Below are 24,076 nucleotides of genomic sequence, written 5' to 3' on the forward strand. Positions count from 1 at the left end.
AAACATCTCTCTTATAAGATACATGACCCCTTCTTGTCTTGATGTATTTTGTGGTTTATAAGTCATTTAAAAACATAAGGCTAGTAATCCTTTTTAAAATGGGCCTGATTATGTGTTATAGCTCTCAGAATATTGCTTATTTTATATAGAACATATAGCAAATTTGTTTATTACTGTATAACCTTTAGTGCAAAATAGTGGTATCTAACCTAGATGATCTGGTGCAAAACCTCGTAGTCGTAAATATTTTGACAAATCGAAGCATCCCGAATACAGATGTTTGTACTTCCTGTATAAAACCAAAATTAAAATATTTTGAAATTCTCTCAAATTACTAATTGTCATCTACAAATTAGAGAAAAAGTACAAAGCTATGTCTTGGGGAGGACAGCGGCCACAGCAATACGTACGTAATTTCGTTTAATTCATTGAAGACAGAACGAAAGTTGAGCTACCCAAATTTTATGCCTTTTCAACAGGTCCCAGAAAAGTCAAAAATTAGCTGTCTAGCTATATATAGCTAGAAATATCTATAAAACCAATAACAATTGTTCATAATATGTGAGTATCAAATATAAAATAGTTATTATCCCATTCAAGTGGTTTATGAGACAAAAGACAATCGCAAAGAATGGAGATCTATGCAGTTTCACGTTGCGAATTTCTGCGATCAGTCATTTAATATGAAATTAGGTGCTACCTAAAAAGCAGAGCTCCCATGAAAAATCATCAGTGCCCGTTAAAAATTAAAGGAGTGGTGCTGGAATTATCAGGAATTATGGATTCGTTTAGGAAGTTTATGTTCTTTAGATCTATTAAAATTATTAATAATAATTCATGAATTCTGAATGCATGTTTTAGACTACATCAAGATTAATTCTTGACATGTGAAAACTCCACAAATATTCTGTATATAATCAAAAGAAAGTTCGGTATAGATTAACATCTGCACCAAGATAAAGAAAAAAACATATTTGAATAATTTCTGTTATTCTTATTACAACGTACTGCATCAACAATTTTACATAACTTATTATCGTACTGGAAATCAGTCACAAAATGATAATTGCTCAAATTGAAAAGCTTGAACTTTGAAAATTTCAAACCTAACAGAATCTCATTAGGCCAATAGCCAAAGGAATTCTGTGTCTTTGCGTGTGAATGTTGGGCAATGAGGACTTAATGTAAAAAGTTAATGTTCCAGTTCCAAAGTTAATAGAAATTAGAATTTACGTAATCCTGGAAATGGCTATTGTAATTCTTTTAAGTGTCATTATTGTCAAATTTTGGTTCTTTTTGGAAGGAAGAATGTGTCCAACTTTCAGTCAAAAATACTGCTATAACAGACGCCTGGTATGAGAAAATTACAATCATTTCCATGACTGTACAAAGCTGGTTTTAAACCCAAAAGTGGTGTTAATCTTTTAGCACTATAGAATAGGGATGGTAGTAAGAACCTTTTTGATGTTTGTTCATAATTCATCGCCAATTTTTTTTTTTTTTTTTTTTTTTTCATAAACTCTGGTCAGTGATTTTAAAGCTAATGGATGAAATATATGCGAACGAGGAGAAGAGCATTATTTGCTTTTCACAGTTTAATGCCTGTATATTTTGATCCTAAAGCTTTTCTTTTTTTAAGTTATGTCTACTGCCTGCTACACAGGTACTACAGTGGAACCTGACATCAAAACTAACACATGTTGAATTTCACATGAATGACTTTAGTCATACAATATTTTCAAAACTCACAATAATACAAAAAAATTAAATAAAAATTAAAAAAAAAAAGCCTGGTCCAGGCGAGGTTCGATCTCACGACCTCTGAATTACAACGCGAACTCGCTAACCACTACACCATTGTGGAGTTATGACGTCAAAAGACAAACATAAGTATATATAATAAAGTTCAGTAATGGCAGCGTGACGAAAGTCATTTCGAAATGAAAATATTGTGTTTTATTTCTTTTTTTTTTCGTAGAAAATGTATTTAGCACTTATTTCTTATTATCAAACGCTCATCTGCATTTTTATTCAATATTCAAAGCAGTAAGCGAGACGCTTTTGTCAACTGTAAACAGTAAGCGTCTACTGACGTGTTTACTGATTAATTACTATGTGCATAGTGTACTTGAAAAAATCCGAACAACACCGATTCCAAAAAGTACCACGAATTTTCAGCTCGATAGTATACACAGTTAGATATCTCTGTTCATCTTCTTTTTCATACGTCTAACCGTAATGCGACGCTGTCGGCGCCGCTTTGCGGCGCCGGTAGCTCTGCTATAAATTTGTCATATACACGATGATTATCACAAGTGAAAAATTCAGTGATGATTTATCGCAAAATACTGCCGCAGTTATTGAAAATGTGACTACAAAGATCTTGGTTTTGTGTCATTGTCTTTCATCTTACAAACCTTTTGGACGTGATTATGACCATTTTGCATCTTATTTTGACATATTTTGCCTTATTGGTATTGGCTTTATAGCTACTTCTAGCTATATATAGCTAGATTTAGCTATATAGCTAATAGCACACTCCCGTATGCAGGGCCTCCGCTGTCGATCGCCAATGTCGCCATTTGCGATAATTTTAAGAATTTGGCCCTAAATTTTTCAAACTGGCGAAAATAAGTGGCGCATAGTTTTTTTTCTCGTCATTTGTTTTTTTTCCGTAGTGATATAAGCGGCCCAATAATTGGTTCCCGATACACGTGTTTACCTAGGCGCTGGTAGTGAATAAAATCGATAACCAATCTAGGCGGTGTAATTTGACAATTCGACTGTTGAAGTTGGTTGACACTTTGAGAATATAATTGCGTAATAATGTGTGAACTGATGGTTAATCAGTAATCAAAACATCTGCCAGCTTGTATGTTTGAACTCTGCCGAGAATTCACCAAAATTAAGGCCGATCACGGTGTACTTTATGTGTTGTGATTTTTACAAAATAGATCGACATGTTTGTGGCATGCAGTTGTATGACTGACGAATTTTTAATAAGTACGAAAGATACATTTAATTTGTTACTTTTTGCAAATATATTAGATAATTTTGTAATTCCTCAGTTTTCATAAAAGATTTTAACGATGAATCCGAAAACAAAAACACAACAGCCTCAATTTGTATCCTGGACCTGGTTAATTAATTTCTTTGAAATGTTCAGAAACTGGAAGATATCACTTGCTACCATGGCTTCTTAAAAATCATCAGATGAGTGTTCAACTCGACCTTCTAAAATAGAAAAAATTCCGAATTTTCCTTTCCGAAAATAAATGAGTCCTGGAATATTGGTAATTCATGGATAGATATGATTCTTAAACTAAGGAAATGATTTGTGTCATTTGTATCCAACTACAAATTGAATTTACTTCTACAATGAACTAATACATCTTCAAAAGAAATTATTTACTATATTTTATTTTTCTATGCACAATCTGACAGCCAAATAAGAAAAATAAAAGAGGCTCAGAACTTTGGCTCAAAAATGACACTAAAATGGCTCCAACTTTTTCAAATTGGCGAAAAGGTTGGTGACAAGTATGAAAAACCCAGAGGAGGCCCTGCGTATGTAAGGATCTGTGACGTCACCGATAAGGTCTGCTATCTAAAAATAGCATAGGACTCAATTTGCGGACAATCAGTGCATTCATTGTACAATAAGCATAAGTAAACCATAGATTTTGCATTTGATTTGTTATTTTTGATAAGGTTTCTAGCCTACACATCAGAAACAAATGTTTATTTCCACTTCTAATTTCAATAAACTAGCCGAGAAACTATTTATTTTACATCCATGTTAGAAATATCATACCACTTTTTCATCAGTGTATGAAAGGATAATGTTAATGAATAGATGATGTTATTTTGTCATTCTGTTCATTTTGTGACACATCCAGTTTTAAAAAAAGAATATTTAGAAAAAATAAAATAACTCTAAAAATGTATTAGGCCTTTATACCAAATGGAAAGCGTTAATATTTAGAACAAAAATGTATTTACAGAACAGAAAAAATCCAAATTGTTCTGCTTGGTTACCGTCATACATTAAAATTATATTTTTGTAAAAAAAAATCTTCCGTAAGTGTTTATAAATTTAATAGATCCACTTGTGAATGTAAAAAGAAATCTTATGATCCCATAATATAAATTTATTGAAATTTCGAAATATGATGAACAATGTGTATATATTAAAGTAAACTGTCATACATATTGTTATTTTCGGCCACATATTCAGTTATTCGTTGAAACAATTAACACCTCTGTGATATACATATGTTGTGTTTTATTACAAATGACCACTTAGTGTGACATGTAGATATCTGACTTTTGGTAGTAATATTTAGATGTTATCTAATAAAACATGTTGCTGATCTAATGCAACACCATTGTTTTCTACCAAACCATGCATATGTGTATTTTTAATAAGGAAATGTTTGACGGACACCGACCACAGCTGACATCAGGGATCATCATCCAGTTTGCGTTTTGTGTTATGTGAATCAGTTGTTTAAAATAAAGTACATGCAGTTATTGTAGTTATGATTTTAATTGTGCTGATACATTCTTTGAAAGATATGAATCAAAATGATTTAGCATTAAAAGTTTCAACCACAAGTGCCCTTCGGTGTGTTGCATTTGAAAATATTGTTCTTCTGATGCAAAATTTTAATAGTATTATTGCAGAATATGGGGTTAATGTGCATGTAACATACTTTTAAACAGTGCTCTTTTCTTTTGCTTAGTCGGACCGTTTTGTATCGCCTTGTTAAAATTATATGTCTGTATGTTTGGTAAATTCCTTACATTTCCAATATTTTTCTTTAATTAGTTATTGTTTCATCTCTTTTATTTATTCTGTTAACAAGTGCGACAATTTTATACAGGTAGCATGTTACTTCAAAGTTTACTGAGATAGTTCATGATTCGTTATATATCGAAAACGCTCCATTGTCCGCAATGCGCAAATTGCATTATGGTATAACTTCTGTATGTTCTATTTATAGAACACGGGAGTGTGCTATTTGTGACTTTTCTGGGACCTGTTTCATAGTGACTTAGTGAGTAGAGCTAATTAGATTATTTCGATTAAAAGACATTTTTTTCCCCGATTCCGAGCGAGATATCTGGTATCTAAATTGACTCGAAGGTCTTGCATGTAGGTTCTTCATGCCAGTAGAATTTTCATATTGGTTGTCTGAGGATGCATTGGTGCATATGGTGGAGAGGGCTAAGGCGCTTTCATATATATGGAGGTGAAGGCCCCAGGTTCGATTCCTGGCTACTCCATTGTGGTGTGTCCTTGAGAAAGGCATCTAGACATTTTCAGGTATTGACAACAGTAGAAACAGAGACTAATAGATGATATCGCTCACATTGACAGTGAATTAAAACAAAAGAATTATGGTATAAAGAATTGTTCATACAGGGCTTTTCATCAGGAAATTGGGAAGAGGCCTTGGCCTTTAAAATTGGGAAATTTATGCGAAATAATTGCTAGTAAATAATTGCCCATTTTGGGAAAAATAATCAACTGGAAGTAAACACTGAAAGACGAATTAAATTTATCTCCCCTAAAACGGACTAAAAATTTTAAAAAGTAAACAAAATCCTAACCATCTGTTGGCATGAATTGGGGAAATCTTTACCTTGCATTTTGAGAAGGAAGTGTCTAGCCGTCCGGTAACCAGACGCCTAGCCTGCGTTCTAGTTGTCCGGTTACCAGATGGCTAGCAAATCCTCAGGGGATTTTCTAGTTGTCCGGTAATTGATTTCTTAATGAATCCGTAATTATTTTATAGTTTTAAATGTTATTTACTTAAGATATCGATACTTACCTGATTTTTCAGTCGATTAAGCGCAAGAGATCGTGTTTGTTTACAAATCCGTTGATACTCTATTTTTAGAAATGATTAAACATTGATCGCCGAACGTCCATATTTTATTTTGTAAAAAGTGATGTTTTTCTAACGGCCTAAACTTTAATTCTTAAAACACAAATTTATAAATATTTTTGGAAGAATGGAAAGCTTACAAAAAAGCAATTCATTAATTAATTTTGATATAATTATTTCGAAATAAAATGGATTAATTATGAATGCTTAACTACTGTTTTTCTAAAAGTGTTGAACATCACATTACCGCTTTTGAAATTAGACATCATTTAAAATAGTTATTCATTAAAAATATTTGAATATTAAAATATGAAAATTGAAAGCATTTCAAAACTGTTTTAATTTTGAAAATCCAGTGAAAAAGTTGTTAAAATTTAAAAGTTTTGATCCCATAAAAGCCTCCAGATAATAATAATGACGTCACGTTGATCTCACCATTATTAAGTTCGACAAACTTCCATTTTATCGGCTGAATAATGCAGTGATTTATTGTAAATCTTTAGAGTATGTATTTACACAAAAGTTTGTTTGCAGATAAGTATCGATTTCTTAAGTAAATAACCTTAAATCTATATATTATAATCATGACTTATTCATTAGGAAATCTATTACTGGACGGCTAGAAAATCGCCAGAGGATTTTCTAGCCGTCCGGTTACAGACGACTAGAACGCAGGCTAGGCGTCCGGTTACCGGACGGCTAGACACTTCCTTTTGAGAAATATCTCTGCCACAGTTGGAAAAAAACTAGTATATCTTTGGATTGGGAAGTGGCCTTATACAGGCCTCTATTATATAAGGATGAAAAGCCCTGTTATAGTATTCAAGGGCAAGGAGAGTATTCAAAATAATTTGATGGTCAGATTGTTAGCTCACCAGAGCACAAAGTGCTCAGGGTGAGCTATTGTGATTGCTTACCGTCCGTCGTCCGTCCGTCCGTCCACACTTTCCTTTAAACAACATCTCCTCCTAAACCAACAGGCCAATTTTGATGAAACTTCACAGGGATGTTCCTTGGATGGTCTTCTTTAAAAATTATTCAAAGAATTGAATTCCATGCAGAACTCTGGTTGCCATGGCAACAGAAAGGAAAAACTTTAAAAATCCTCTTCTCAAAAACCAGAAGCCCTAGAGCTTAGATATTTGGTGTGAAGCATTGCCTAGTGGACCTCTACCAAATTTGTTAAAATCATGACCCCGGGGTCAAAAATGACCCCGCCCTAGGGGTCACTTGATTTTACATAGGAAAATCTTAAAAAATCTTCTTCTCAAAAACCAGAAGACCTAGAGCTTAGATATTTGACATGTAGCATTGCCTAGAGGACCTCTACTAAAGTTGTTCAAATCATGACCCGGGGTCAAAATTGACCCCGCCCAGGGGTCACTTGATTTTACATAAGAAAATCTTCATAAATTTTCTAAAAATAAACAGAAGGCCTGGAGCTTAGATATTTCACGTGTAGCATTGCCTAGTGGACCTCTACAAAATTTGTTCAAATCATGACCCCCAGGGTCAAAATTGACCCGGCCCCAGAGGTCACTTGATTTTACACAGGAAAATCTTCCAAAATTTTCTAAAAATAAACCAGAAGGCCTAGATCTTAGATATTTAAGATGTAGCATTGCGTAGTAGACTTCTACAAAATTTGTTCAAGCGTGACCTCCGGGATCAAATTGACCCCACCCAATGGGGTTACTTGATTGTACATAGAAAAATCTTCAAATTTTTCTAAAAATAAACCAGAAGGCCTACAGCATAGATATTTGACATGCAGCATTGCCTAATGGACCTCTACAAAATCTGTTCAAATCTTGACCCCTGGGGTCAATTTTGACCCCAGCCCAAGAGTCACTTGATTTTACATAGGAAAATCTTCAAAATTTTTCTAAAAATAAACCAGAAGGCCTACAGCTTAGATATTTCACGTGTAGCATTGCCTAGTGGACCTCTACAAAATCTGTTCAAATCATGAGCCCCGGAGTCAAAATTGACCCCGTCCCAGGGGTCACTTGATTTTACATAGGAAAATCTTCAAAAATTTTCTAAAAATAAACCAAAAGGCCTAGATCTTAGATATTTGACATGTAGCATTGCCTAGTAGACTTCTACAAAAAAATTCAAATCTGGACCCCCAGGGTCAAATTTACCCAGCCCCAGGGGTTACTGGATTGTATATAGGGAAATCTTCATAAATTTGCTAAAAATAAACCAGAAGGCCTAGATCTTAGATATTTGATATGTTACATTGCCTAGTAGACTTCTACAAACTTTGTTCCATTCATGACCCCCCGGGGTAAACTTGGCCCCGCCCCAGGGGTTACTTGATTGTACATCAGAAAATCTTCCAAAAAAATTCTAAAAATCATCAGTTTGACATTTGAAACATGTAGCTCATATTACTCTGGTGAGTGATCCAGGGTCATCATGACCCTCTTATTTTATATTTGTGATGGACAATCTCACAGAATCCCCATTTGATACATGTAAGTTTCCTTTAAATTTATCTCATATTCACATCAAAATCAGCATTTAAACCCCAATCAGGGTCATTGGAAATTTCCTCCACTATATTGGTCTATCTTGTGTTTGACGTGAATGGAGATATTGCCCATAAGAAAAAGAACTCAGTATTTTCTAGAATCGTGTCTAATTTGTTGGACTAGCAAGGAGAGGAGCACAGAGACTGCTTTAACCACATCCCACCCCACAAGTCCTGGCTGCTAAAGCTTGGAGATTGTTCTACATCGCAACTGCACTCAGAAAAGATGAAAGCTCATAGTTTTGGTTTTTTTGCCCGTGGAATGCATGTGACATGATTCTGGGCCTGTAAGGGGATGGCTATTAGCCCATGGACTTTTGTAAAACACAAGTTTAGTATGAAAATATAGCATGCTTTAACCAAGTGGACTGCTGAACATTAAATTATTTCAGTTTTTTGTATATTATATAAAGTGTCTGGGTTTGGGTTTTGCATCTTCTTGCCTCTTGATTTGTCTGTACATTACACAGTCATCTGTAAAGAGGTGGACTGTTGATTGACTCTATAACTGCGATTGTTGGTGTATGTAAAGAAGAGATGACTAACCTTACAAAAGGCCGTATCAGAGTTTAGAAGAATACTGGAAGCATCTGTTTGTTGATTTTTGCTGAAGCCTTTTGCTATGTCATTAATGGTGAGAATAAGTTTTCCAGTCTGACAGATTGTACATGTACTTGACCCTGGTCAACAGATAGTTTAAAGAATTTAGCAAGCTCTAAGTTACAGTTTTAGCTTGCCTTTTTAAAGTATACCAGTAGGTAGTCTACAGGCCTTGGATTTTTTAGAATGGTCCTGATTTTAGGTTTTCAGCTGTATGAATTTCCTTATATAATTTGATTTAAAAAAAGAAAATTTCAGGCTTAAAAAGGTACATTTTCAGGCTTTTGTTTTTCGATTGAATCCCAGGCTTGGGTAGAGCTATCAAAACCACTCATCAGATAAAGACTATGGCCATCCTTAAATTCAGAAAATTATCTTGACAGATGAAATAATAGTTTATACACTTCTGTATTATAGGGAGGTTATGGAGCACCTCAAGGTTACCAGCAGCCTGGTGCACCACCAAGTAACCAACTTTACGGTCAGCAAGGTCAGGGCGGGTATGGTCAGCAACCTCCACCACAAGGTTACAGACCACCAGGGCAATATGGTCAGCCTGGACAATATGGCCAGCCTCAGCAAGGACCCCCTGGTCAGTATGGAGCACCAGGTCAGCCTCCTAGGGGACAGTATGGTCAAGCACCACCACCTGGACAGTACGGTGCTCCAGGAGGGCAGTATGGTGCTCCGAGTGCACCCCCAGGTCAGGGGTATGGCGGACAACCTCCAGCATATGGTCAGCAACAACAATACGGTGGGTATCAACAGCCAGGGTATGGTCAGCAAGGAATGGGTGGATTTGGAGGACAGCAAGCCCCTCCTCCTGGTGTTGGTCAAGAACTCTGGGGATGGTTTCAGGTAACCATCATGTTGCTTTTTGTATTTGCTCATTTAAACTAGAAAATTTGTCATACAACATCCTTAACTAATTTTATTGAAGCCTTGTATAGATTTTCATTACACTAACTGATCTGTTGTACCCTTTAGCAACCATTGATTTGTTCAAATGGAAAAATAGTAGGTGTCCCTAAGAATGAGTTCACCAGTGCATTAAGTTTCAAAGTTGTATAATACTTTGTCATGTTTTTGTCCAGTTGAAATTATTATTAAGTTTTGATTGATACGTTAGTCACGTTAGAAGTTTGTCTTGAGAAATTCTCTGGTAAACTTTAAGCATGCTTTTGCTACATAGCAAACAGAAAATGTCAATGTTCATAAGCAGTAATACCCCAGGGTCATTCAGCACATTCTTTGGAAAGGCATAAGATAAACAAGGTTTTGGCATAGATCATTTCATCTGGTAGATACTGTACGGAGAGTCACTGAATACATTTTGTATATAATTCAGGCAGTAGATGCAGACAGAAGTGGCAAAATAACAGCAGACGAATTAAGACAGGCATTACACAATGGTAACTGGACTGCCTTCAATCCCGAGACATGCAGACTGATGATAGGCATGTTTGACAAAGACAGGTAAATATGTGGCATGAGACTGCCAGCATGGACCTCCATGGCTGAGTGGTTAATTAAGGTCACTGACTGAATCATTTGGACCTCATCCTGACCAGATCACTTGCCCCTCACTGAAACCTCGCTTGGGGTGTAGAATTCTTCATTTGAGAAAGTCATCCAGATGGCTTCCAGAAGGTCGGTGGTTCCAACTAGGTGCCTGCCAATGCCTGAAATAATGCCAAGATAGGAACCTAGAGTTTTTCTGCACCAATTGCCATAAGGAAATTTTGCTGTGACTTTATACCGAACAGAAAATACCCGGTAATAAACTGCCTGCAATTCTTGCGCTTAAAAAACATGTCAATTTATCACTTCCTTTCGTTTATCTTTAACTTCCTGCATACTAGTTAGATAGAAGGAGCAATAGATTAGTAGCAAGATTTTGGTGAATTCCTCAGCAAAGCAGTGTTTTCCATGACAGTTGACTAAAGGCATTGTAAGTTAATGATCTTCAGCCTCTGTCAAGTGGGGATGTTGCCTGTTACTTGCAGAAATTGATATAGTCCTGTTGAAAAGATCCAGTTCCAGTTTGTTTACTGTAAAAGGACATATTTTTGCTGGGTCAAAATTTATCAAATTTGACGAGTATTTTCGCGGTGAAATTGTAAAAAAAGTTACCTGGCTTGTTTCGGCTTCTTAATAAGTCGTTATCTGTAAAAGTTACACATCGTAAAGCATTACCTATTGACAAGTATGATCAACAGCAAATGTCTATTGATCTATGATACTAGTACCTTAAAGATCTATCACTATTAATTGTATGGATGTCTTAACACCTATTTACATGTAAACATGGACATCTCTATACTTGTAACAATTACAATTGTAGAATCACGGCTTTACATGTAATCTACATCCTTGAGCATAGATGTTAATGTTTGTTTAATTAAACACACTCCAAACACAAAAGTTATTATATAGGTTCTAAATTAAACATATATGTGGTTCTATTTGTCTTTAAATGAAAGTATCTCATGCTTGTTACGGAAAACACAGAACATATCAGATTTTTGTAAAATTGACAGTTTCCATTTGATATGTTAATGAAGGTTTGTGTAATGAAGAGATTTTCTTGATTTGCATTATACTAATGGTTAATATTTGGCAGATACAGCGAAAAATTCAACCCGCACAAAAATTTATACTTTTACAGTATTAACTGAAAAAATAGTAATAAACATTTAAATGCAATGCAGTAAAAACGAAGGTTTTGTGTGACATTTACCTTGAAACAAAAAAACTGGTTTCCAGTCAGTAAGTTCACCAGTGGTCAAACTTTATAGAAAAATTTGACCCTTATTGCTTTAGGGATTATTAAATCCAAAGTCAATGTCACAGAGATTGAAAACTGTTTTTTATGAATCAGTGAATGAACTATCAAATTTAAAGCGATGATTGCCTGTGGTCATTAGATGATCCGTATTGTTTTGGGTGTCTTTATTTAAAGGGCAAGGTCAAAGTGACCTTGAGACTGAAAATGGTTCTGATCACAAGGTAGAAAATGATTGGGCCCAGGGCCATCAAACTTATGGTAGGTTCTATAGCTGGAGAATGCTTGATACTGTTTTCTCTAGGTAAAGTCAAAAGGTCAAGGTCACAGCATACATGAGGCTGAAAATTACACACCCAGTAACCTGTTGGGTGGAGGGGTGCACATGTGTTTTACAAATACCTCTTTCTGTATTTACCATAACCACTGCATACGATCTGTAAACACACAGAATGTTTTATTTTTATATTTTTTTTTTTACATAACCCTTTGTTTATCTTTCAGGAGTGGAACAATAGATATACATGAATTTTCAGCATTATGGAAATATATCCAGGATTGGAAAAGTTGTTTTGACAGGTGAGTTAGTAGAAATAAAAATATCGTACGGAAATTACCTACATAATGTAGTAGAAAAGATACAGTAAGATGGCACAAACTTTTGTAGTATTAGTCATAACTGCTATTTTATGTTTATGTGTACTTGATAATGATGTTGCATTCATTTCTGTAATTTAAAAGATTAGAATTATTGTATTTGTTGATTTTGATATCATTTTCAGGATCTAAGCAACCACCAAATCCAAGATAGATAATAATGATTAAATGATGACTTAATTTACAAGGTAGCCAGTTATACGCAGGCAGAAAACTTTTGTAACTTTAAAAGATACACAAAAACTGGGTACTATGATTTTTTAAGACAATGGGAAGTGAAAGGAGGGCGGGCAGGGGAGACTTGCATTTGTTTTTGTCTGTATACCAGTATGGCTGGATGTCCATGGGAGGAAAGTAACACTTTACTGTTCAAAAGTCTTGCCGCAGAAAAGTTAAAATAATGAAAACAGACAAATTAGTACAAAATGGGCAACCATTTTAAAAACTTACACCTTTTATAGTACTTGAGATAAGAAATTACGCAAAAAAGGGCATAACTTTGTGAAATACAAAATGTGGCGAAACTTGCATCTGGGAACTGGGTATTTCATGTCATAACATCACAGTGAACAAGTGTGTTAAGTTTCAGTCTGTTCTTACAAATGGTTACTGAGATACCAGCATACAAAAAAAAACCTTAATAAAAAATTGCTTAGTAGAAAAAAGGAGTTGTATGTCAGGTTATGATAGTGAACAAGTGCATAAAGTTAACCTATTCCGACTGGTGGTTACTGAGATACAAGCTTACATTTATAATTTAACTCGATAAAAGGGCACAACTTTGTAAAATGATTAATGAAACCTGTGCAGTGCATATCAGGGCATCACTGTGAACAAGTGTGTAAAGTTTCAATCCATCCCTACTGGTAGTTACTGAGGTACAAGCTTACATACAAAACCTTAAGCAGTTTGGATACCAACACAAATGCCGACAAATAGATGACTGCAGTAGCCCTACCTATTCTTTGAATAGTCCAGCTAATTAATCATAAATAATGCATGTCATACAAATAAGAAATGATTTAGTATCTAGATTACATGTATGTATGGTAAAACAAAAGATGAAAAAGAATGTTTCTTTGGTAAGGAGAAAATGTTTCAAAAATCTCCCTTCAGTGTATTTTGCAGTGTCCCCTTTTGTAATAAATTGTTAATGAAACAATATATAATATGAGTAGAATGACAAATTATCAGAAGTTTAACATACTTTCAGATTTGATACAGATCGTTCTGGAACCATCGACGCAAGAGAACTCACTACAGCATTCCAGACTTTTGGATATAATTTGTAAGTACATGCTAGTACAGAATTCTACATAAATTTGCATTTTGAGTATCTATTCAGTTCATTAATCTCACAAAATTAGTATTTTTATTTTGGTGAAATGGCAGAAAAGTATCATCTTTGAGAAGCGAGTATTTTCATCATCTTGTATACAGTATACATCATCATCGTCATGTCTTACGATGAAACTATGCAATGGTATGTTAGCGTTATTAGTGCATTTTGAGTAGGGAAGGTTTTTTGGGGGGCAATCATTATAGTGCTGGGCAGTATAAATGTTAAATGCCTTGTTCTTGAGGGAGCAACTGATAACTAACCATTGTTTCAGTCTTAACTCTTGATAGTGCAAAATCAGTACATCATGTTAATTCCTTTTAAGATTTAGTGGCTTCATAAATGTTTGGTTTAAACAGGCATTTTTATGAGTATGAAAAATAATTTTAAAACTGTTATCATTTTCAGATCTCCACAGTTTTGTGATCTTGTGATACGAGTATTTGACCGTAAAGGTGCCAGAAACATACAGTTTGATGATTTTATCCAAGCGTGCGTGATGCTGAAAACTTTAACAGATAAGTTCAGAGCAAAAGACCACCAGCAGAATGGGACTGTCAGAATCAGTTATGAAGAGGTATTGTACATTATTACATACTCGTTTCTATTCCCTGTTAAGTTACAATGGTACCGGAAACGTCAATATTTTTCCATACTCTTGACTTCTGAATATCATATCTGGTGCGCGGCGTAATTTAATGTGTGTCGTTGAATTAATTCTTTTATTTAATTCTTTATTGTCCATCTTATTCATGCTTTTTAACAAATTCATGATATTTACACATAACATTTTTACATGTACATACGTATGTAATAAAAAGGTTATTATCTTTGCATCGGGAAATATGCACTCGTTCTTTAGCGGAAGAATATTGTGCTAAAGTCGCGCAATATTTCCACTGCAGAACTAGTGCATATTGCCCGATATGAAGCTAATAACCTATAATAATATAATCATTTACCTTTATAAAACTTAGAATTTTACTCTTGTTGAAACTCATGGGCATTTTTAACATGTTACATAAAGACTTGATCTTTTCAAAGGATCATTCCATGCTGCATTTGTATTTGGTTTAGTTTCATTAAAAGAGCACTTAGTTGGATGTAAAGATCAAATTGTGTGCCTGGTTAAAATAACCAACCTTCTATTATAAATAGGTAGAACAGTTTAAATTTGTCAGAAAGCAATTGTTTTTGGTTATAACTCATAAGTCAGGTTATATATACGCCCCCTAAATAAAACACAGAATAGAACCAAAAAAACTAAACGTTCTCTCGAAAAGTTATGCAATGGTTAATTCATTTTGAGTCTTCTGGATACTATGTCTCATTGGTTCTACTTTGATTGTTTATTCGACCATTGCTGCCACTCAAGCAAATAGGTTTGCATACTAGCAACTGTTAATAGCTAGTATGCCTTTGACCATGACTGCCTGGGGTCTTTCCGATATTGCTATCTCATCACATTTATTTCACTGAACTGCCCCATTGCCTTTGTTCATGGTCGCCTTGGCTTTTGAACTGTGAAAGACTATCTCCCTTTTGCCAAAATATTTGATAATTATTATTTTCATGTTTTTATCATAAATGGATGTTGCAAGTTGTCAAAAAATAAATTTGTCTCTAACCCTTTGTTGTTCTTTTTAAAATGGGTTTTATCATATTCTGGCCATTTTTTGTTTAAAATTGTCTTGCAAGTTACATTATTGTTCAAAGCACTTTTAAATTACATGTACCTGATAAACAAAAACAAAGTTAAGTGTTTGGTTGTACTTTTTTTGCAGTTTTTAGAAATGGTTTTGGACACTACATTAATTCAGGGAGCTACGTAGTAAAATGAAATTAGATGTTGTATTAACGTAAGACTGTGATTTGGTGGCACGAGTTAACGGCGCATGATGACTTGTACGATTCATTCTCCCTTACAGTTCATGGACATGGCGCTGGACATCAAAGTTTGAGAGCAAGATATATGGCTGTCGTTTGGATCATTTTTGTATCACTCATGTGGATCTGTGTTAGTTGTGGATGTAAATAATCAAGAATGTCTTTACTGCTATCAAAATGTTGATGTTGAAGAATAACCAAACTGCTCATAACAAATGAAATTTGTGTGTGTCTGGTAAATGGATGTTGTAGTTATTGTATCTTGGAGTTTTGTATTTAAACTTGTTTTTATGTGTTACGCAAGTATGGTTGACAACACTAATTCTGCAACTATGTTATTTATTCTCCAACGAAATTTAAGTGTTAATTTCATACTGGACCAACTTTCAATTTTAATCTTGGGCTTTCTTAAAGACGTTAGTACTACTGATATTTTTGTAACTGTTTTGTTGGCGGAAAATCTTACTTAGTGTTCACTTTTACAGCTATGGCAACTTTCACTCAAAATAAATATTTGAGGCCATTATATTTGACCACTGTTAAGAATAAGAATAGCCTTGTTATTTATACACAGTGGGTATTGGGCCTTAGAAGTATATATAGTGATAAAGTTTGAAGTTCTTATAATGCAGCCTTTCTCTAGGCATGGGAAAAGAATGTATACTAATACAGTAGCGATAGTACAGTAGTTCTTTAAGAAATTAGCAGGAATCATTGTAAATTTTAACATCTTATTTACCACTTACCATACGATAAAATTAATAGTGCCATTTCTTGTTAGGATTAGCTTCATTGTAAAACAAGTTCCTAGCTTTATCTGTCTGGGGTTGTGCCTATATAAATATATATATATATATTTCATGTTCGTATAAAGAATCTAATATGAATTTTTTGTTTTTTAAAAATCTTTCCTAGTGGCTTTTTGAAAACAAAACTTGTCTTTGAGTATTTTGGTAACTTTGTGTTCTTTTTTTTCTGGTTAAATATGTGAACAAGTTTTTTTCATTTCATATTTAATTTCGTTGTACCCTGGCATAACGAGTTTTAGGGGAGTGTATTACAGTCTCTTTGTCCATCACTCCTTCACTCGTCCTGAAGTATTTACTGTCTGATCCGCCTTTTCCATAACAGGGTTTTGCCTTCATTTCTCTTTAAATATAAGACAGTACCATTGATACCATACAGTATTCTAAAGACCTCCAAGCATTGTAATAGGAACTTCTTAAATTTTCAAAATATCTCTACTAGTTTTGAATTTATCATCAGAAAACGATGTTTCCACAAAAAAGCAGTTGGGCAAAGTGTTTGAGAAAAATACTGAGAACTGATGGCAAATGCTTTGTGAGGAGGAAAGCACTCATTTTGTTGTCTTCGACATACTTTACTTTATGAGAATCTGTTAAGTAATAAGGAAAATATAGGCACAGGGTTACCTAAATCATGACGTTTTCTCCATGTGTACGGTATCCAAGTCACTTGGGTAGATATTCTAAAATTTTTAAAATAATCCCACCACCATCATCGGAGACCTTTAGAATGACTAAGTTTACATCTGGATCTTTCAAAATACAGTTGCAATTTATAGAAAACTTTGTTACGAATTAAATGGACCAAACAGTAATTTAATAACTAACCAGTTTTTGGACTTTCTGGGAGGACATGTTAAGCATATGACTCATAACTATCTATAATTGTTTCAGTATTGCCTCCCTTTTTAGTTAATAGCTATTCGAAAAAGAGCTATTGTACTAGCCCATTCTTCAGTGTTTGTGTCCACGTCCAGATTTGGTTAAGTTTCTGTTTGTAAGCTAGTATCTCAATAACAACTTGTTGGAATGAATTGAACCTTCACACACTATTCACTGTGATGAACTGACTTGCAGTGGACAGGTTCCATAACTCTGTTTTGCTTTTTTACAAAATTAGGCCTCATTGTTTAAATTTTTGTATGTAAGCTGGTATCTCCTCAGTTCTTACTAATGGGAATGGATTGAAACTTCACACACTTGTCCATTGTGGTGTGTGTGTGGGGGGGGGGGGGGGGGGGGGGGGAGTATGAAACACCTTCAGTAATAGCACTAGTAAGATTGGTACCTTGCAGTGATAATTTGCAATCTTTTTGAGATTTATGTCTTTAAATTATCAAATATATAATAAATGTGCTATTTGAATGCAAAGTGCTTTGTGAATATTTACATTGATCTATTTTTATTTTGTTTGCATTTGTATCATTATGTGTAAACAATGAAATACTTGCTAAATTATGAAATAAAGTTGTAGGTTGGGAACAATAATTTTCGTACATTTTTTCATGTAATAGTCAACCTGTTTGTATGCTGATGTATTAATTGAAGAAGGCAATATCACTGATTGATGGTGTATGATTTAATTGACATTTTTCTACTCCATTCTGCCATCTAGCATTTAAAACCTAAAATTTAGGCAACTAGTAAAAATAATATTATACACCAAGTGATTTTAACATAAAGTGCTTTTTGACCTCGTCATTTTGAACTTTTTTTACTTCATTTACATTGTCGTATACATTATTTTATACATATGTTCTGTATAATTAATTGTAAACAATCGAGCTACTTGCTATATTAAGAAATAAAGATTTATACTGAAATCCTATTTTCTATGTTTTCCATGTAGTGTTTCTTCTGTGCATTAGTGTGACAAAAATGTGCAACTTGAGTTGAAAAGCCAACAGATGGTACTTCATGTAAATTTCCCATTTTCATGTTACGTTGATGCTAAGCTGTATGGCCATTGCAAAGTATGACTTTTTAAATCACTGCAAGAGTTTTCTACTTTGATGTGGGTAAGATGTGGGCAATTCATGAAGCTTTTGTCAGAAATCTAGGTCAGCTTTGAAACTATGTTATCTGTAGCCAAAACTTAGATCATGGAAACTTAGTTAAAACTCTCCAGCCATATTTTCTAAATGATTTTTGAAAAGCGTGATCTAAAAGTTTGTCATGATATTTGGGTATCTAAAAGCTTAGTCACTTGGTCAAAATATTGAAAAATTTGTTGACACTTTAGAGGGTTACTATTTTCATCCAATTCAAATGAAGCAGTTACTGTGGTACACACTGTGCATATTGTGTTACCCTCTACTAACTTCTTTCAAATAATTTTTTCTTTAATAAACATGTCTGCCAGGGGAAAGCTTCAAAAATCTTCCCCTCACAAACTGTTGCCTGACTGAGATTTCACAACAATTTTCCTTGAGAACACTTGAGGCCATATTTTCTACTATGCGTAATACCTACTCATAATGTTTATCTTTATGAAGTGAAGGTCAAGATCTAAACTGTGTCATCTCGGTCCCATGTGGTTCTAGGACAATAACCTGTATATGACAAAAATTGGAGCCACAACTTATCATTGCATGATTTTAAGAGGTGGGTTTCAGGGTCTGAACAAGTGGTTTTGTTGTATCTCTATGATTCCAGCAGGTGTGAAGGTTTTGATTCCACCCCTCCTATTTTTATTATCCCCTGCCGAAGGCTGGGGGATATAGTTTAGGCTTTGTCCGTCTGTCCAGAGCCACATCTAGGAAGTGGTTTGGAATATTTAAATAAAACTTCATATACATGTTCACCACTATAGGGAAATGCGGCACGTCAAGTTTCAGTCAGAGTTATGTCCCTTGGTGTTAACTATATATGGTACTATAAATATTGCTATTTCTGCTTCATAACTTGTGACATATTTGACCTAAACTATGAAACTTAAATTGAATTTAGATCTCCATAATGTGGTAGTGCACACACAATTTTGTCAGTATCTCTTTAGTTATTGCCCTTTAATTGTTTAAAAATCCTCATATTTGTACATAACAAACTAACCAATTAGTAGAATTTCATTAAACTTCTTTCATTTTTTCCATGAACATTTATTATTAACACTTAAAGTTGTGTACCCACACCCAGTCACCCCCATCACCCTGGTCACACCCCCTCCCCAACTTTGACTGGAGCATTTCTTCTTTATGCATGGAGGGATTTTGATGTAACTTGGCACAAATGTTCACCATCATGACACGGAGTGGCCTGTGCAAGAACTAGATCTAAGGTCAAGATCACACTTGGAGGTCAAAGGTCAAATTTAAGAATGACTGTCGGGAGCATTTCTTCTTCAGGCATGGAGGCATTTTGATGTAACTTAGTACAAAATTTATGTTCACCACCATGTGATGGAGTGTCATGCGCAAGAACCTGGTCCCTAGGTCTAAGGGCAAGGTCACACTTAGAGGCCAAAGGTTGGATACAAGAATGACTGTCTGGACCCTTTCTTCTTCATGCATGGAGGAATTTTGATGTAACTTGGCACAAATGTTCACCACCATGACATGGAGTGTCATGCGCAAGAACCTGGTCCCTAGGTCTAAGGGCAAAGTCACACTTGGAGGCCAAAGGTTGGATACAAGAATGACTGTCCGGACCATTTCTTCTTCATGCATGGTGGGATTTTGATGTAACTTGGCATAGGTCTAAGGGCAAGGTCACACTTGGAGGCCAAAGGTTGGATACAAGAATGACTGTCCGGACCATTTCTTCTTCATGCATGGAGGGATTTTGATGTAACTTGGCATAAATGTTCAGCACCATGAGGTACCCTTGTTAGCTCACCTGAGCCAAAGGCTCATGGTGAGCTTTTGTGACCGCTCAATGTCCGTCGTGTGTCTTGTGTCATGTTTCGTGCGTCCGTCAACATTTTCTAAAAAAAATCTTCTTGGAAACCATTGGGCAGAATTACACCAAACTTCACAGGAATGATCCTTGGGTGACCCCCTTTCAAAAGTGTTCAAAGAATTGAATTCAATGCAGAACTCTGGTTGCCATGGCAACCAAAAGGAAAAACTTTAAAAATCTTCTTGTCCAAAACCGCAAGGTGTAGAGCCTTGAAATTTGGCATGTGACATTATCTAATGGTCCTCTATGAAGATTGTTCAAATTGTGCCCCTGGGTTGAAAAGAGGCCCTGTGCCGGGGGGTCCAAAGTTTACATAGACTTGAATAGGAAAAAACTTTGAAAATCTTCTTGTCTGAAACAAAGAGCTATAAAAATAAATAGATCGGTAACTTGAAAGGCATATAGAGCAAATCTCGCCAACATCCCGTAATAACGGAACGAGATCTCATTTACCGGAAGTGGCGCTTTCTCCGAGTGCCATTTTGTATGCTAAAGCAATTAATCATCGGTAAAATAAATATCGCCGGATGACCACGCTTCTTTTGGTGGCAAGAAACGTGTATTTTGTGTCTTAAGACTATTTCACATTAAACTTATGTTGTTTTAGAAGCTAACATGTATTTTAAATGTAGTTTTAAAGGTACAAATTGTAACTCCATGCTCGCCGATGTTTGTTTTTACTAAGATAACGCCGATTCACGCTCTGACACGAGATCACGTGAGATTACAGCCAGTTGCCATTCTGTGTATTTTATACTTCTTTGTCTGAAACCGCAAGACCTAGGCCTTTGATATTTGGTATGAAGCATTGCCTTGTGGTCCTCTACGAAGATTTTTCAAATTATGCCCCTGGGTTGAATAGAGGCCCTGCCTCGGTGGGGGGGGGGGGTCTTAAGTTTTACATAGACTTATATAGGAAAAAACTTTAAAAATCTTCTTGCCTGAAACTGCAAGGCCTAGGCTTTTGATATTTGGTATGTTTCATTGCCTTGTGGTCCTCTACCAAAATTGTTCAAATTATGCCCCTGGGGTGAAAAGAGGCCCTGCCCTGGGGGTCCCAAATTTAACATAGACTTAATAGGGGAAAAAAATCTTCTTTTCTGAAAGTTTAAGGCCTAGGCCTTTGATATTTGGTATATAGCATTGCCTAGTAGATCTCTAGCAAGATTGTTTAAATTATGCCCCTGGGATGAAAAGAGGCCCCGCCCTGGGGGTCACTTGTTATATGAGTTATATAGGAAAAATTACTTCAAAAATTATCAGATCATATTTTCAAGACTGTTTAATTATAATTACCTGATGACCCCAAGTGATAAGGGTCACCTAACTATGACCTTGACCTACTGACCTACTTTCTTGTTTTTTAAGATACAGCCTTGAAATTTGGATGACGTACAGTTTTGCACACCAATCTTAAAACTGACTTTCAGTGACCATAAATGTGACCTACTGACCTACTTTCTTAATATTTTAGCATCAATTTGGCTTTTGAAACATGTAGCTCATATTACTCAGGTGAGCGATCCAGGGTCATCATGACCCTCTTGTTTTTAGAATTACTTCCCGATAAAATGTTTTATTCCCTTAAGTGACTGTTATCTTTTTGTAGGCATACGTTCTATGATCAGTTTCATCCTATCTGTGGCCTTTTATACAGAAACAGTCTGCTTTCAATTTGCTTGGTTGCGTTCAATGCGTACCAAAGATGTTCTCATAAATTTAATTAACTGTACAACAGCAGTCTTTAGTGCCGTGTGGCGGCTGTAAAATGTCTCCCCATACTTGACTCAGTAATAGTAATATTTTTTTATCCTTTTGGATTGTGGAGTACATTCCATTTTACTATAACAGAATTCCGCTTAAGCTGACACGTGAGGGGAATTGCATATTTCATTACCTCTCATGAATAGACCCAAACAAAATGCTTCTGCTATTTTTATGCTCTCTGAAAGGGGGAGGGGCATATATGGCGCCACTTGGTCCGTCCGTCCCTCAGTTCGTCCCTCCGTTCATCCGTCCCGCAATTCTTGTCTGGAGTGTTTCTCAGCAATAATTGGCTGGAACTGAGTGAAACTTCATAGGAAGCTTCACTACCAACAGGAAATGCACATATTGTCTTTATGTTCCGAAAGGGTGATTTTTCATTGAGTTATTGCCCATTGAGTATTCTACATTAGTATACTAAAGCGCTATGTCTTGTTCGAAGTATTCCTTAGCAATTCAGCGAAACTTTATAGGAAGCTTCACTCCCAAGAGAAGATGAGCATCTTACCCTTTTTCTGGTCGGGTAATTTTTCACTGAGTTATTACCCTTCGATTATTCAACATTAGTATCCTTGTCCCATGTATTTCTCATCAGTCTTTTGAATGATTTTTTGCCGAGTTATTGCCCTTCGATAAGTTAGTGTACTACAGCACCATTTCTTGTCCGGAGCATTTCTCAGCAACCACTCGCTTTATTTCAGCAAAACATCATAGGAATTAGCTTTTCTTCTAAGAGGAGAAGTGCATACTGTCTTCATGTTTTGTTCTGATGACTTTTCCCTGAGTTTTTAGCTCACCTGTCACGAAGTGACAAGGTGAGCTATTGTGACCGCTTGATGTCCGTCTTGCTTAGTGCGTCATCCGTCATCAGTAAAAAATTTCTATAGCTAGAATGTGTCTGTAGGACACAGGGTGTGCCCCCCACTGGTACATTTGTCACAAATAAGGGGAAATAATTCAAATGTTTGCAGTCTTAATGGGGTATAGCCTCAAAAAAAATATGACAAGGATTCATTATTCTATACCATAAACTTTTTGAGCTATGAGCATCACAAACAAAAAATCCACTATTTTGGCTATTTCATGGGCCATAACTCTGTAATAAATGCTAAAATTCTCAAGAAGAATGCCAAGTGTGCAAGGTCACATTATGATAAAGACTCAAGAAATGTTTCATGAATTTACATTAAATACTTTCTGAGTGAGGCACATAATTAGGTGAAAATGTGCATTTTTTGACTATATCAGGGCCCATAACTCTGGAAATAGGGGGCGGACCCAGATGAAAAATAATAGGTGCGCATGTTCATATCATGATAAAGACTCATGCAAGGTTTCATCAATTTATATCAAATACTTCCTGAGCTATGCGTGTCACAAGGTGAAAATGTGCATTTTTGACTATTTCAGGGGCCATAACTCTAGAAATAGGGTGCGGACCCAGATTAAAAATAGGAGATGTGCAAGTTCATATCATGATTAAGACTCATGCAAGGTTTCATGAATCTATATCAAATACTTTTTGAGCTAGGCATGACACAAGCTGAAAATGTGCATTTTTGACTATTTCAGGGGCCATAACTCTAAAAATAAGGGGCGGACCCAAATGAAAAATAGGAGGTGCGTAACTTCATATCATGATAAAGACTCCTGCAAGGTTTCATCTATTTATATCAAATACTTTTTGAGTTAGGCGTGTCACAAGGTGAAAATGTGCATTTTTGTCTATTTCAGGGGCCATAACTCTAAAAATAGGGGGCGGAGCCACACGAAAAATAGAAGGTGCGCAAGTTCATATCATGATAAAGACTCATGCAGGTTTCATCAATTTATATCAAATACTTTTTGAGCTAGGCGTGTCACAAGGTGAAAATGTGCATTTTTGACTATTTCAGGGGCCATAACTCT

General features: G+C 35.4%; 1 protein-coding gene across 3 annotated transcripts; it reads left to right on the forward strand.

Moving 5' to 3' along the window:
• The first annotated feature begins 246 nt into the window (after window positions 1–246).
• LOC123563517 (programmed cell death protein 6-like) lies at window positions 247–18,330 on the forward strand. 3 transcript variants are annotated; one of them, XM_045356358.2, is made up of 7 exons: window positions 247–406; window positions 9,451–9,891; window positions 10,382–10,509; window positions 12,323–12,397; window positions 13,689–13,763; window positions 14,223–14,391; window positions 15,599–18,330. In XM_045356358.2, exons 1-7 carry the CDS (start codon window positions 374–376, stop codon window positions 15,644–15,646), a joined length of 969 nt encoding a protein of 322 aa, XP_045212293.1. In that variant the 5' UTR covers window positions 247–373; the 3' UTR covers window positions 15,647–18,330. The 3 variants fall into 3 exon arrangements, with proteins under 3 accessions (XP_045212293.1, XP_045212291.2, XP_045212292.2); XM_045356356.2 differs by lacking the exon at window positions 247–406 and adding an exon at window positions 5,189–5,329; XM_045356357.2 differs by lacking the exon at window positions 247–406 and adding an exon at window positions 5,189–5,329 and having other exon boundaries at window positions 15,743–18,330.
• Window positions 18,331–24,076: the final 5,746 nt, after the last annotated feature.

This window comes from Mercenaria mercenaria, chromosome 2, assembly GCF_021730395.1.
Source record: "Mercenaria mercenaria strain notata chromosome 2, MADL_Memer_1, whole genome shotgun sequence".
NCBI classification, from domain to species: domain Eukaryota; kingdom Metazoa; phylum Mollusca; class Bivalvia; order Venerida; family Veneridae; genus Mercenaria; species Mercenaria mercenaria.

Coding starts and splice junctions, on each gene's coding strand:
- LOC123563517 (XM_045356356.2), top strand. CDS start 5,204: ATGCATTGGTGCATATGGTGGAGAGGGCTAAGGCGCTTTCATATATAT. Junction 10,510..12,322: donor GGCATGTTTGACAAAGACAG/GTAAATATGTGG, acceptor TTTATCTTTCAG/GAGTGGAACAATAGATATAC. Junction 14,392..15,598: donor TCAGAATCAGTTATGAAGAG/GTATTGTACATT, acceptor CTTTTTTTGCAG/TTTTTAGAAATGGTTTTGGA.